Source organism: Branchiostoma belcheri, unplaced genomic scaffold (assembly GCF_001625305.1).
Source record: "Branchiostoma belcheri isolate BF01 breed outbred unplaced genomic scaffold, Haploidv18h27 scaffold181, whole genome shotgun sequence".
NCBI classification, from domain to species: Eukaryota; Metazoa; Chordata; class Leptocardii; order Amphioxiformes; family Branchiostomatidae; genus Branchiostoma; species Branchiostoma belcheri.
The window spans coordinates 223478-236920 of NW_017803280.1; the positions used below are offsets into that span (position 1 = coordinate 223478).

Here is a 13443-nt window from a genome sequence, read left to right on the forward strand (position 1 = left end):
CCTTTCGTCATTTTGAACTGTACATGGTGCTCAAGATACATTCTGAAGTCTAAAAATACCAATACTTATGTTTACAGTATTATCTAGTCTTATAAGCAATATTCTTTACTTATTCAACACTTTCAACACAATACAATTCACGACTCTTAGCTACAATCAACGTTACAATATATCTACATGAATAGCAAAGTTCTTTTTATCACAACCATTTATTTTTCACTAGCCGACGTTTCGATGACCTTCTGTCATCTTCATCAGGGCAATTCTGACTGGTTTACTGTGCACTGACACTAGATGTTACTTGGTGCATAGTGCACTAAATGTGTTACATAGTTCACAGTGCACTTACTAATAAGCTAATTTTTTTCTGTTTAAAATACATTGCGGAACGTAGTGTAATTGTGATATACATACTAGGCATTGTTACATCATAGGGAAATCACATCATAGGGAAATCACGGTCATCGAAACGTCGGCTAGTGAAAAATAAATGGCTGTGATAAAAAGAGCTTTGCTATTCAGTCGTTTACCAACCTGATGAAATTATTTACGAATATATCTACATGTTTGGAAAACAACAAACGACCACAACAAAACACAACAGCGCGAGTAACTTCTATGCATATGAAAGTAGTCTACTGTTACTTCATTTTTTTTATATACAAAACATCACAAAGCTACATTTATACGCGATTTATGTTATCACAAATGCAGACTGTATAGACAAGTGTTAAGGCATCTCAGTTGATCTCACACGTACGACATTCCCCGATCGTTCTATCCTTTGCCATTGTTGAAGTAGGCGGACATCCAGAGATCGTAAAATGTATTCGTAAAATTCACACTACAAGTACTTGAATGCACGTTGACGTCAGAAGTTTAAAATAAGAAGGATGGCCAGATTTGAAAACAAAGAAGGATTTGATTAAATATTAGTACTTATAAGAACGGTACCCGTAAGACACATGGGCCCCCAAAACAAAGTATGGCTAAAAATCGCACACGATTCACCAGATTTAATCTATTTATCTGTGTGTAAAACCAAGTTTATACATATGATTTACATATTAGATAAACCCTTCTTTCTTTGCCAAATCTGTAGAATACTATTTGTTATCGATGTATATGTCAGAAAACCAACGACCGGCATTCTATTTAATTTTCAAAGACTAAAGTCTCGTAATTACAAAGTGTTACAGACAAGACAGGATGTAGTATCTTGAAAGTTCATCTGTGTTGGTAGAAATCATTATGAAGCAAGTTTAAACTATACTATCCAACACAATAAGTTGGACTCATCCAAATTTTCGACTGTACAACTCCAGTTTTTGTCAAGGAATTAGCAATCCACCGCTTCCGTGACGTCACGCAGATAACACACATGACTCCATGAGCAGTGCATCATAGGTTGCAGAAAGTCTGTGGCGCCCCCCGTCTCTGTTGAGGGATGATGGTGAATTCCTCATTCCTTGACAAAGACTGGACTTGTACAGTCGAAAATTTAGGTGAGTCCAAATTATTGTGTTGGATATTACAGTTTAAACTTGCTTCATACAGGATGTAGTAGTTTTGGCGAGTTTCTTGTTATTTCAAGAAAGCAACACCCCACATTTCTCTGGAGTACTAGAGAGGCGGTTCAATACCGATTTGATGTCGTCTGGGGTGCAGAGTGATGAATGCCAAAGTCCACAGAGTGCAAAGCTCCTACGGAAGAATTGTGATTCCGCCATCTGCCTTATTGCATTGGAATACCATTATGACGTCATGCACCATCCATCACTCATCATCCGAATCGTCAGGGGTCGTCTGGACGCGTCTGGTGACGTCATATCCGGTACAGCTCTTGACCGTCAAGGCAGTTTCGTTCTCCCTCTTGCCACCCTGTGTAGAAGTTAGTATGGGATTAATTTACGTCATAGTATAGTATAGTAAACTTCACATTCTTCTTAAAAGTAACAAATTCTTTCATACTTCATACGTTGATAAAGGCTATACATCCAGTGTGTTTCTCCGTTATCTATTGTAATGTTAATGTTATTATAATTATATTGTACAGGTTGCGAGGCTGGTTTTCTGAATAAAACTGTTAAACTGAATGAACAGCAAAGTTCTTTCATCACAATCATTCATTTTGCACGAGCTGACGTTTCGATGACCGTCTGTCATCTTCATCAGGGCAATTCTGACTGGTTTACTGTGCACTGACGCTAGATGTTACTTGGTTCAGAGTGCACTTGGTGCATAGTGCCCTGATGAAGATGACAGACGGTCATCGAAAGGTCGGCTCGTGAAAAATAACTGGTTGTGATCAAAGAACTTTGTAATTCATTCGTTTACCAACCTGATGAAACTATTTATGGATGTAAAACTGTTAAAATGTTAAACTGAACTGTTCCTAGTGAATTCTTTCATCAGTGACAACTTTGGAAGGATAAGGATACTAACCTCCAAATTTTCGATGGCTATCAGTCCATCTTGTTCACGGAGTGGCCTAATCTCGCGGCGGGGGCTGGGACCCGACAGACCGATGCAAGTCTCGGGCCTAGTCTCGCGCTCTCGCGAGATTAGGCCACTCCGTGAACAAGATGGAGTGATAGCCATCGAAAATTTGGAAGTTAGTATCCTTATCCTTCCAAAGTTGTCACTGATGAAAGAATTCACTATCTATACGTATCTATACGTGACAAATGAATCTCTTCAACGTTAAACCGAACTGACCTGAAATGAAGCCGTACTTTTGCTGTTGGTCTCCAGTGGAAGTGTCCCGAGCAGGTCGATGCTAGCTTTGCGACTGCTTCCCTGCGCATGTGCTGCTCTCTCCTCCTGTCCTGTCGGCACGAAAAGAGTTGTAGGACGAGTCGGGATAAAACTACATCTAATATCTTACAATACATGTAGAAGAAAACCAAAACCCCATAAAAGTGCAATTTTACAATTTGACGTTGAATGATGTAACCTGAGCCCGGCTAGTAAATTTGCACTGTATTCCGTAAAATTGCACTGTATTCTGATACGATTGCACTGTGTCCCGTAAAGTTGCCCTGTATACTAGTAAAATTGCACTGTATTCCGTAGAATTGCACTGTATTCCTTAAAATTGCACTGTATTCCTTAAAATTGCACTGTATACTCTGGCACCCCTGAAACAGCATCTTCTGTAACAAAACAGCTGGATATTGCAGGACAGATGCACAAGAATGTACTAATTCGTGCGACGATTGTACGACGTGTGTGTGTGTGACTGGACCTAACCAAAAACTGACCGTACCGATAGACACTCTTCTTTTGCAAGTGAGCACCGTGACGGCTCGGGCAGGGAAGAAGCCGAAGTTCCCTCTCATGTACCCGTACCACCAGCCGTCTCTCCCCGTGTGGAGCACCTCCACGATGTCGTTGATCTCCAGGGTGAGGCCGCCCTCCCCTGTCGGTTTGTAGTCCTGGATGGCCCGGGCTAAGTAGCGACCTACGATGCACAAACAGAATTCAAGAAAAATCAGAAAATGCTATAAAATCCCTCTGGAACAAAGATTATGTTAATGTTGTGATTTAAATAGAATAGAGGACGAATGTCACTTTGTTATAAAATGTAGAGTATATAGCAATATAAAGAGAGAAATGATCTGTATAGGCTTGTACAAAACCTTCTTCCTTACTTCATACACTTGAGCACTGTAGAAACGTTTATATTCCTAATGCGACTTGACAAACCTTCCATTGAAAAACATATCTGTTCTTTTATCTCCACTGTAACTGAAAAACGAGAAGTTAAATTTATCTAATGATAGCTAGTTTTATTCTATATATATATTTCATCATGTTTTCTTTTGATCTGTACTTAGCCCAGTGTGGCAAAAATGTGCAATAAAGGTCGTCATTCATTCATTATAAAACCATGCATATACGAAAGTTTATTGCAAATACATGCCCGAGGGCTAATTGCAAATATAAACAACATGTATGAAAAAGAAACTACAATGGAATGGGAGACTAAGTCTATGTACAAAGTTATACTACATTTTACAAAAAAAAAGTAGTACTAAATTTTGTTAAACAGGTTAAACAGGTCACGTGTTTGTAAACCGTAACTCTCGCGAGATCAGGTTGTGAAGTGGTTGGTTATCAATTATCCTGATGAAGGCGACTGAAAATTTGATCTCTGTTAAACCTGTGTGTTGGAATAAAGTTCAACGTTTTACTATGATTACTACCAACACAGATGGACTTTCATGACATTCTGATACATGAATAGCAAAGTTCTTTGATCACAACCATTTATTTTTCACGAGCCGACGTTTCGATGACCGTCTGTCATCTTCATCAGGGCAATTCTGACTGGTTTACTGTGCACTGACACTAGATGTTACTTGGTGCATAGTGCACTAAAGGTGTTACATGGTTCACATGGTCATTGAAACTTCGGCTCGTGAAAAATAAATGGTTGTGATCAAAGAACTTTGCTAGTCATTCGTCTACCAACCTGATGAAATTATTTACAGATTCTGATACATGGTACTGATGTGACACTATGTCGTGTTCTTTGGCTTGAAACTTAAACTTGCGTTTAGATGCTTAAATCCGTGTAGGGTTAGTGGGAAAGGTACAAGACGTGGCTGTGCTCAGTGGTGGGTACATTGGAACCAAAGAAGAAGTATGCAGTTACTTTCGTGCTTAGCAACTTAATATGCAAATAGCTGAACTAATACAGGGGTGTTGCCCTAACTGCAAATTTACTATTTATTTATGACGATTTACCACATTTGTGGAAGGATTGACAGAACAGGTGACTATCACCTTTTCAAAGATGTCAAACCTGAGACCAGACTGTAAAGTTTGAACCACTCACACCGGGAAGGTCCCCTACTCTTTTCGATAAGTGTGGTGGATTTTTAACGTGCGTGGGGTGTGGCTCACCCAAACACGGGACCTCCATTTAACGTCCTATCCGAGGGACGTCCCTAGCCGAAGCTAGGTACTCATTTTCGCCTGTGTAAGTGAGGAAAGTCGTGTTAAGTACCTTTCCCAAGGGTACAACGTCGTACATGTTCGGACTTGTTCGGGTACCCCGGGTCTCCCCGTTTCATAGTCCAGTGATGTACCACTACACCACACGACGCCACGACGCCACTATAATAACACAACAGGTACTTACCTAATAAGTGCTTGCTCTGGTCCATATTAACCATGGGCTCTGCTCCTCTGCAGACGTCGTCCCCGATCGTGCAGAGGTTCGGGTGGCTGTGACTGATGGCCACCACGTGACACGCCTGGCATCCGTGACTTTTCGACTTCTGCCTCTTGGTGAAGATTATGACGATCAATAAAGATGTCAACAGAAGGGTCGCTCCGACCACCGCCCCGCCTACAATAATCCCGAACTCGATCCATCTGTCCGAGATAGTTGATCCTTTGAAACGATAAGATATGACGGTTTCAGAGAAGACATGCAGCAGGCATATGTCATCGTTATTATTTCAGAAAAGCCGTACCGAATAAGTATACAATTTATGTTATATTATATCATATGTGCGTACTTACGGCAACATATTCTATTGAGGTATTCTGCACGTTGACTCTAACTGTTTTTCTTTTTGTTATAATAATGAACGTTTTGATCTTTTTTTAACGAGAGATCTCAGCAAAATTTACTCTTTCAGTTCTACTATACACATTCTCATCCCTTTCCCTAACTGTGATTTCTGATATACACACAGTTTCGTTTTTTACTACTTATCTTTTAACTACAAAAAAAAATTGGGTCTAGTATTAGATGACATGACATCCATGTGAATCTGTATCTGTATAGCCGGTATAACCGCCTTTCGGCGTAACACACCAGCTTCGCAGGCTCGTGGCGCGGCGGCAGCTGACTACATTACGCCGATCGACTTGTTACACCTAAGCCTCTAACATCCAACTCTAGACTTTGTTTAAAGCTATCTAGTGACAATGCCCCTACTGTACTTGGTGACAGTGAGTTTCACTCTGCGATAGTTTTAGGAAGGAATGAATTCTTGGACGCCTCAATGCTTGATGGATAACTCTGGTACTTGAAGGCAAGGCTATTTCTTGTTCTCTTCTGGGATGGTATTAGGTACTTAGTAAGGTAGCATCTTTAACACTTACCCGATGAAGATGTTGAAGCACTTGCCTCAGGTCCATTAACAGACAGAACCATAGTTCTTGAGTCCGGCTCGGCGAGGCCATTACTGGCAGAACACTTGTAACTGCCGCTGTCTGATACCCGGACACTCCGGATTGTCATGTAGGTCACGTTGCCTTCCACAATGGTTCCCTGGCGCTTTTCCCGGTCGTCTTTGTACCACGTGATCTTAGGCGGAGGGATACCTTCTGTGGTGCACCAAAGCGTCGCACTGGATTCTATGGTCGTCGTCAGGCCTGACGAAGAGTTAGTTATCCTGGCAGGATCTGCAAAATCACAGCAAAATCTCGGTGATGGAACGTATATCAAATACCTTTTATGCATCTGCAAACATGTGCTACTGCTTTGCTGAGAATGCTGAGGAACGTCGATGAAGGTTAGACATCCAGGTAATAAGATATGCCAAAAAGCAGTTACTCAAGCAACTGGATATGATTTTGTAAACGGTCAGACGTTTCAGCTAGTATCCATTGGCTTTCGTCAGTGACTGAGAGACCAGAGGGGAAATGCAGGTTTATTGATTGATATGCAAATAAGTGAAGGCAGTTTTTTCCCCAAAAGAAACAAAAGTTGGACAAGTCAAGACAAATGTTAATAAATGATGACAAGACCTGTATTTCTATTCTGGTCTCTCAGTCACTGACGAAAGCAAGTGGATACTAACAGAAACGTCTGACCATTTCCAAAATCATGTCCAACTGCTTGGGTAACTGCCCTTTGGCGTAATCCTGAGGTCCTATTGGGATGATGTTCATGTTGATGAAGAATCTTGAACTCCTATTTGTAGCTCAGGGACTGGTTCTCCCAAGTCAGATAATGATTCAAATATCTCAAACAGACTCTTCTGTTAGGTTCCTTATGCGAATGTATAGACTTTCATTAGCTTAAAGTGAGGACAATATTAATGGGCACTGGTTTGGGAAGAGCTTTCCAAAGTGATTAATCAGGCCTCCGTGGATTGGATGTAGACCTTAAATCAATTAACCTTTAACAGAGAGCATGGAAGGGAAACAGTTCTTTGATAGACATATACGGTCGGACTAACGACACAAAACCTATAAGGTACTCTCATGAAACAGTAGTTATTGTACTTTGCAATATGGTCCCTTGCTGTTTATTGATTGATGATAAAATGGCTAGCGGCTGTATATCTACCTAATTGCCAAATGTGAAATCTCTATTTGAAATTGCCCTTCTATTCGAAGAACAGTGTTTCATTTAATCTAACTTCTAGCCCTGGCCAGGTCTTGATGGCCAAGTGTATTGACTAAACAGCATTTCTCTACAAAATGCATTTATTGTGACTACATATTGACATTATACATAATATCACGATACAACGACATACATGCATATTTTGTGTATATGTTAACCGCTAATCATTTCTATGTTTAGATTTCTTTTGCTATGTATCAGTGGGTTTCGTGATTGCGGTTACCCGTTTTCTATTGCCTTCTCCATCACAGCAATATGCATAAATTAGCAATTTCTTCGGGAAACAACTTTGAACAAGTTGCAATGTGCAACCCAATGTACTTAGGCCACAGCAAACAATTTTATGGATGACATCTTCGCTCGCATTAATTTTATCCTGATTTTGGAAAGAAAACAAGAATTTTTGTTGTCCTCTGACAGTGGTCAACATGCCAAAAATGGGCAAATATGTCTGTTGTCATGCCTGAAGGTGGATGGCAGATGAATATGAAGAGAGGAGACAAGAAAGGGCTGTAATTTAATGTTTTGTTTCTTACTTTGATGCAGTGATATGTGATGCTGACTGTGTATATGTGATGTCCCCACTGAATCAAAACCATTTGAACAATGATTGAGTCAAAATATTAAAATGTAGAAACCTTATTTTTTTCGGCCCGCCTTGCTTTTTTTCGCCCACTCGCATTAGATTTAGACTCGGATGTCATCCATAAAATTTACTTGCTGTGGCCTTAGCAGAAGGTAGGATGTTTTTGTGATTGATTAGTACTTCCTCTGACGGATTAGTTGTCAAGATATGGTAATGAGGTTTCAAACGGATTAAAGGGATTACTGTGACATAAACTACCTTAGATCATCATGATATAGATAACTCTTGTTTTTAGCTAAGGCCACAGTAAGTAAATTTTGTGGATTACATCCTCCACAGACCCCAAATCTAATTACGCGACAGGGCAAAAAAATCAAGGCGGGTAAAAAAAAACAAGATTCCTACATTTTCTAATTTCGACATCAAAACCTTGTTAAACAAGAAATGATGCCCATATTGTGCTACGTTTACTGCGAATTATGACAACATTCATTTCTCACTGAAACAACTTTGAAAAAGATAAGTTTTCAATCATTGTACAAATGGTTTTGATTCAGTGAGAACATGAACATATACATATACATATACAGGCACCACCACATAAAATGCACCACTGCATCAAAGTAAAAGACAAACCATTGAATCGGAGCCTTTTCTTGTCTCCACTCCTCATATTTATCTGCCATCCACGCTACTTCATGGCAACGGACATCTTTGCCCATTTGGCAACAATTTTTTCCCAAATCAGACAAAAATCAATGCATGGTTGATGTCAAGCATACAAATTACTTGCTGGAGCCTAACTATTATTATTATGGGTTCACCACAAAGTGATGAAACCATATTGCTTTTTCTCATGATTCTCCTCCTTCTTCTCCTCCTGCCATTTCTTTAAATGGATTCAGCTTCTTCATTTGGGGGCCTAAGGACCTGAAATTTGGTATGGAGGTACAGTAGGCAAATACCCCCAGGTCGTTTTTTTAATTTTTGTGATACAGGCTTTTAGAATGGTTTTATTTGAGTTTTTTGGCTGTGTTATAGCAAATGTATTACTGAGTTAGTGTGCAGTGTTACCAGATTTGGGCATGAGTCATCACAATGGAATGCAGGGCATCAACCAATAGGCATGCAGCTTTCCTCTATTCTCCTTGCTGATTGGCTGTTGGAATTTAACAGGCTTAACTTAATTAATACCTGCACAGAGCCATTCCATACTGACAGTATGTCTGTATTCAAGTGTTTTGGTAGGTATTTTAAGCTTTCCTGCTCCAGCATTGGAATGCGGGGCATGAACGCTTCTTTTTTTCTTGAAAATCAACAGTTTGCATTATGCAATTAAAAATCCTAACCAATAATGTAGGGAATAGCTATCCAACTGTTGTAGTCTTAGTTGTATGTTACTTCATACTATAGTTATATCAATGTAAAGCATTGTTTTCCCTTGTGTTTCTCATTCTTTCCCTGCCATGTCGTAAAATGTGGTGAAGCCATTGCTGTATTTGCTCCAAAGCAAATGTCGGCCTTTCTAGTTAGATACAAAATTCTCGACGGTACTCACACTTTGCTTGCAGTAAAATACTTCCCGTTTCTTGCGTTCCAAAGTTCTTTGCCACGCAGGTGTAGTTTCCTATGTCCAGCTTCGACATGTTTTTCAGAACGATGGAGGACCTGTAGAAATCCAAGCCTTGGTAGTAGTCTTTAGGTATGCTGTCCGGGAGAGGGCGGCCGTCCTTAAGCCAGCTAACGGAGTCTACGATCGAGTTGCTCTTGTCCACAGTGCAGTTGAGAACGATGTCAGTACCAAGAGATACGAGATAGGGGCTCCCAACCCCCATATCTACAATAGGAGGCACTGCAACACAGAAATATGTCAAAGTGTTTCTATCTGAAACGTGAGAATTTGTTAATCAGTGGCACATGAATACTCTCCAAGCAGATCGTTTTTTTTTGTCTCTACCACCACCAAGGTGGTGGTAAAGAGCAAAAAACGGACCATATATAAAAAGCAAACGATCTTCCACCATCAACCTCTGCTTGGAGAGTAGCACATGAACGGCTCAGTTACATTCCTTGTTTGACGTTGTACGATTTTGATGTAGGAGTTCAAAAAGGTCGTGCTAGACACTCTTTTTTCCGTAACAAGGATTTGAATTCTGTAGAACCCTAACACGAAATTCCTGAGTTGGCGATCATACGACGATAATATGGATGAGACGGGGCTCTTAAAGATTCTCCAAGTCCACAAACTTTGACTCATAGCCTAGACTTTGCCCGTGACTTCGCTATCATCGTCTTCCTTCTACTGCTCTCAGAATAAGCATTCAGGACAAATATTGATGGATTGGGACCGCCATAGGCCAACTACCATCGCCAGGAAAGGCACAGCATGTGTTCAAAACACCCTCCTGCAGGCGTGCACAACTCCAGAAAGGTCAACAGGGTCGTTGCCCCCATCCGCCCATTAGAGAATACTGAGAGGAACTTGACTCCATAAGGAGTTTAAAGCCTTGACCAATGACGAATGTCGTAAATCTTCGGTTGGCGACCATAAAACTGACTCCGTAAGTAGTTTACATGTACGGCCAATGACAAATCTCCTACAGGTTATGTTGCTTGAAAATGAAGGCGATCGAGGGGAGTCAGTTACTTACTGATGTACGGTTTGGAAAGAACCCGTTCAGTTGCAACACAAAATGATGTTTAATCAAAATAAATGATGGTTAATAAAAATAATTCAGTATGTAAATGTAAACATCGATGGCAACATCCAACTGAAGTCCATATTTGCTACACTTTCTGGTGTTCTTACGATACGCTGTTACGTTATCTTTTTTGTTACTTTCAGGCAGCAGCATACATAATTATACATAACTACATTTCTTAGGTTTTTTTTTTAAATCATCCCAAATTACGTAGCATGGTGGCAATGGTGAGGCCTGTCTTTGACTGTCTTAAACAGTCAACTAGAGTCTTTTAGCTCTGATTGGCGCATATGCCTCCGCCAATTAGATATGGAAGGTCAATGTGTAATCCTTAGATTGCATTTTTCTCGTCAATCAGTCATAGAGGTCACTCAAGTTCAATAACTTTTTTATAACCTGGTCAGCATTAGTATTATTTAATATCTTAGGTCAGAGGTCAGGAAGAGGGCAGCCATGTTTTTTTAGATGTGGGAACTGGAAGGATCGGAAATCGGTAATAATTTTCTTCTAAATCAAACCTTCCAGTTCTCCTTTTGTATCTTTTACTAGATGACTCATCATAGAGTCGTAATGAAGTGTCATTTTATAACTAGAAACGATTTTAATGCTTAAAAACCCCACTTTGTCACCATCTCGGTAAGTGGGAGGGGGGTGCCACTTGTTCCGACCTCTGACGTCTCTGCATTACTTTTGTATTTGAACAAATTGATATTCCATTGATTATTTTTTACCTACTGTTTGTAAACTGTGTCAGTTAGATGGTTTTTCCTGAGGACTTTGAGATTGTAATATATGACTTTGTAACTACATGTAATTAAGCGCCGGGTCAGCGGCAGCTACATGTTCGCACTTGTTCTAATTTGAAGTTTTCAGTGTTTGTTGAGTTTACTATTTCTTATTTAAGTTGCCCTCAGGAGTGTTTAATATGTGCTATGCAAATTGTTCTTCTGTGAGGTTTAGAGGAAACCGAGGAGGGTTTGCCAGAAAACAGAAGCACTGTAAAATTAAACCACTGATAACTGATAGACCTGTAAAATATGTTAACTACTGTAATGATGTGCACAGGAACAAAGTGCTTCATAAGATTCAGTTAGAACCAGCAGTAGCTGTGAAAACTGCAGAACATAGAAGCAGGGCCCTTCCTAGCTTACTTCTGTCAAATGTCCGCTCGCTTACTAACAAAAAACATGAGTTAGAGGCCACTTTGGCCTGCCACTCAGTTCAGATAGCCTGTATAACTGAGACGTGGACTACACCTCTGATTCCAGATGAAGTTTTGTCGATTGAGGGTTACAAACTGTTCAGAAAGGATAGACAACATGGTAAAGGTGGAGGTGTAGCTTTGTTTGTTGCTGATGCTATACCAACCAGAAGATTGTACGACCTCGAAGCCGATGCTCTAGAGGTTCTGTGGCTACAGGTTAGACCCAAGTGGCTACCTAGAACTGTCCCAGTACTTTTTATTGGAGTGGTGTATCACCCTCCATGCAACAACGACAAAACAGGGTCTGCCGCCATGCTTGATTACCTCATTAACTCTTTCGACACTCTCTACCGTAAACAACCTCATGCTGGTCTCCTGTTATGTGGTGATTTCAACAAACTACCACTCCAGGGTTTGGTCACCGTTCATCCTCACCTGAAGCAAACAGTAAAGCAGGCCACACGGGGCTCTGCTACGTTGGACATGATCTTTACCAACCTGACCCAACACTACAACGACCCACTCATTCTTGCACCAGTCGGAACCAGTGACCATTCCAGTGTCCTTCTCCGACCCTGTAAGTCGCAACCTGTTAGCAACAAGGCAGTCAAGGTTGCCCGGAGGGTGGTTACTGCAGTAGGGAAGGTGAACCTTGGTCTCTCTCTCGCCACAACAGATTGGTCACCTGTCTATAGCAAGGTTTCTGTTGAGGAGAAGGCCAACACGTTCTACAGTTTGACCAGGGCACTGGTTAACCAGCACCTCCCGGTGAAAGTCGCGTCAGTCAGGGCCTGCGATAAGAAGTGGGTTACAGAGCGAGTTAAACGCGTCATCAGGAGTAGAACTGCTGAGTTCAAGCGTCATGGAAAATCTGTTAAGTGGAAGCGCCTCCGAAACCGAGCTCAGACCATCATTAGACAAGCAAAGCACTGGTACTACAGGAATTTCATCCAGTACCTGAAACAGGAAAACCCACGCAAATGGTGGAGCTTCGTGAATCGTGAACTTGGCAGGTCTCAGGAGAGAGCAAGACGCATTACCATTGAGGGTAAACCGGATCGCGAAGTGGCTGAAGCCCTAAATCAGCACTTCTCCGAGGCGTGGTGCCCTGGAAATGACCTGCACTTGTTTCCACTCCAACGTCCTGCCAAAGCAGTTGAGCTGTGCACGATTGGAGAGGTTAAGGCCCTGCTTAAGAGCTTAAACTCCACCAAAGCTAGCGGGCCAGACGACCTCCCCACATGGACCATGAAGCAGTACGCCGAGGACTTGGCTCCTGTCGTTACCCACCTGTTCAATGCCTCATACGAGCAGGGATTAACACCAAGCATCTGGAAGGCAGCGAATGTTGTACCCATCCCGAAGGCCAGGGGAGCAGCCAACCCGAGCGACATGAGGCCTGTTTCGCTCCTCCCCATTCTGGCCAAGCTACTGGAGAGGTGTGTCCTCAAAAGACTCTTACCTGCCATCACCCCGGTGATCACCAACCAGTACGCTTACCTGAAAGGTTCCTCCACTGTCCTCGCTGCCATCAGGATGGTGCACACGTGGCTGACAGCCCTCGACTCAAGAGAGC

The 13443-nt window shown here is 41.4% G+C and overlaps 1 protein-coding gene across 1 annotated transcript in view; it reads right to left on the reverse strand.

Moving 5' to 3' along the window:
• Positions 1-1776: 1776 nt before the first annotated feature.
• The window catches only part of LOC109467538 (hemicentin-2-like), a 16201-nt gene continuing 4534 nt past the window's right edge, over positions 1777-13443 (reverse strand). The window contains exons 4-9 of the mRNA XM_019765560.1: positions 9520-9813; positions 6124-6426; positions 5150-5404; positions 3269-3463; positions 2719-2828; positions 1777-1881 (exon numbers count right to left, since the gene is read on the reverse strand). Coding sequence (XP_019621119.1) covers positions 1777-1881; positions 2719-2828; positions 3269-3463; positions 5150-5404; positions 6124-6426; positions 9520-9813 — 1262 coding nt within the window. The remainder of the gene's footprint in view (positions 1882-2718; positions 2829-3268; positions 3464-5149; positions 5405-6123; positions 6427-9519; positions 9814-13443) is intronic.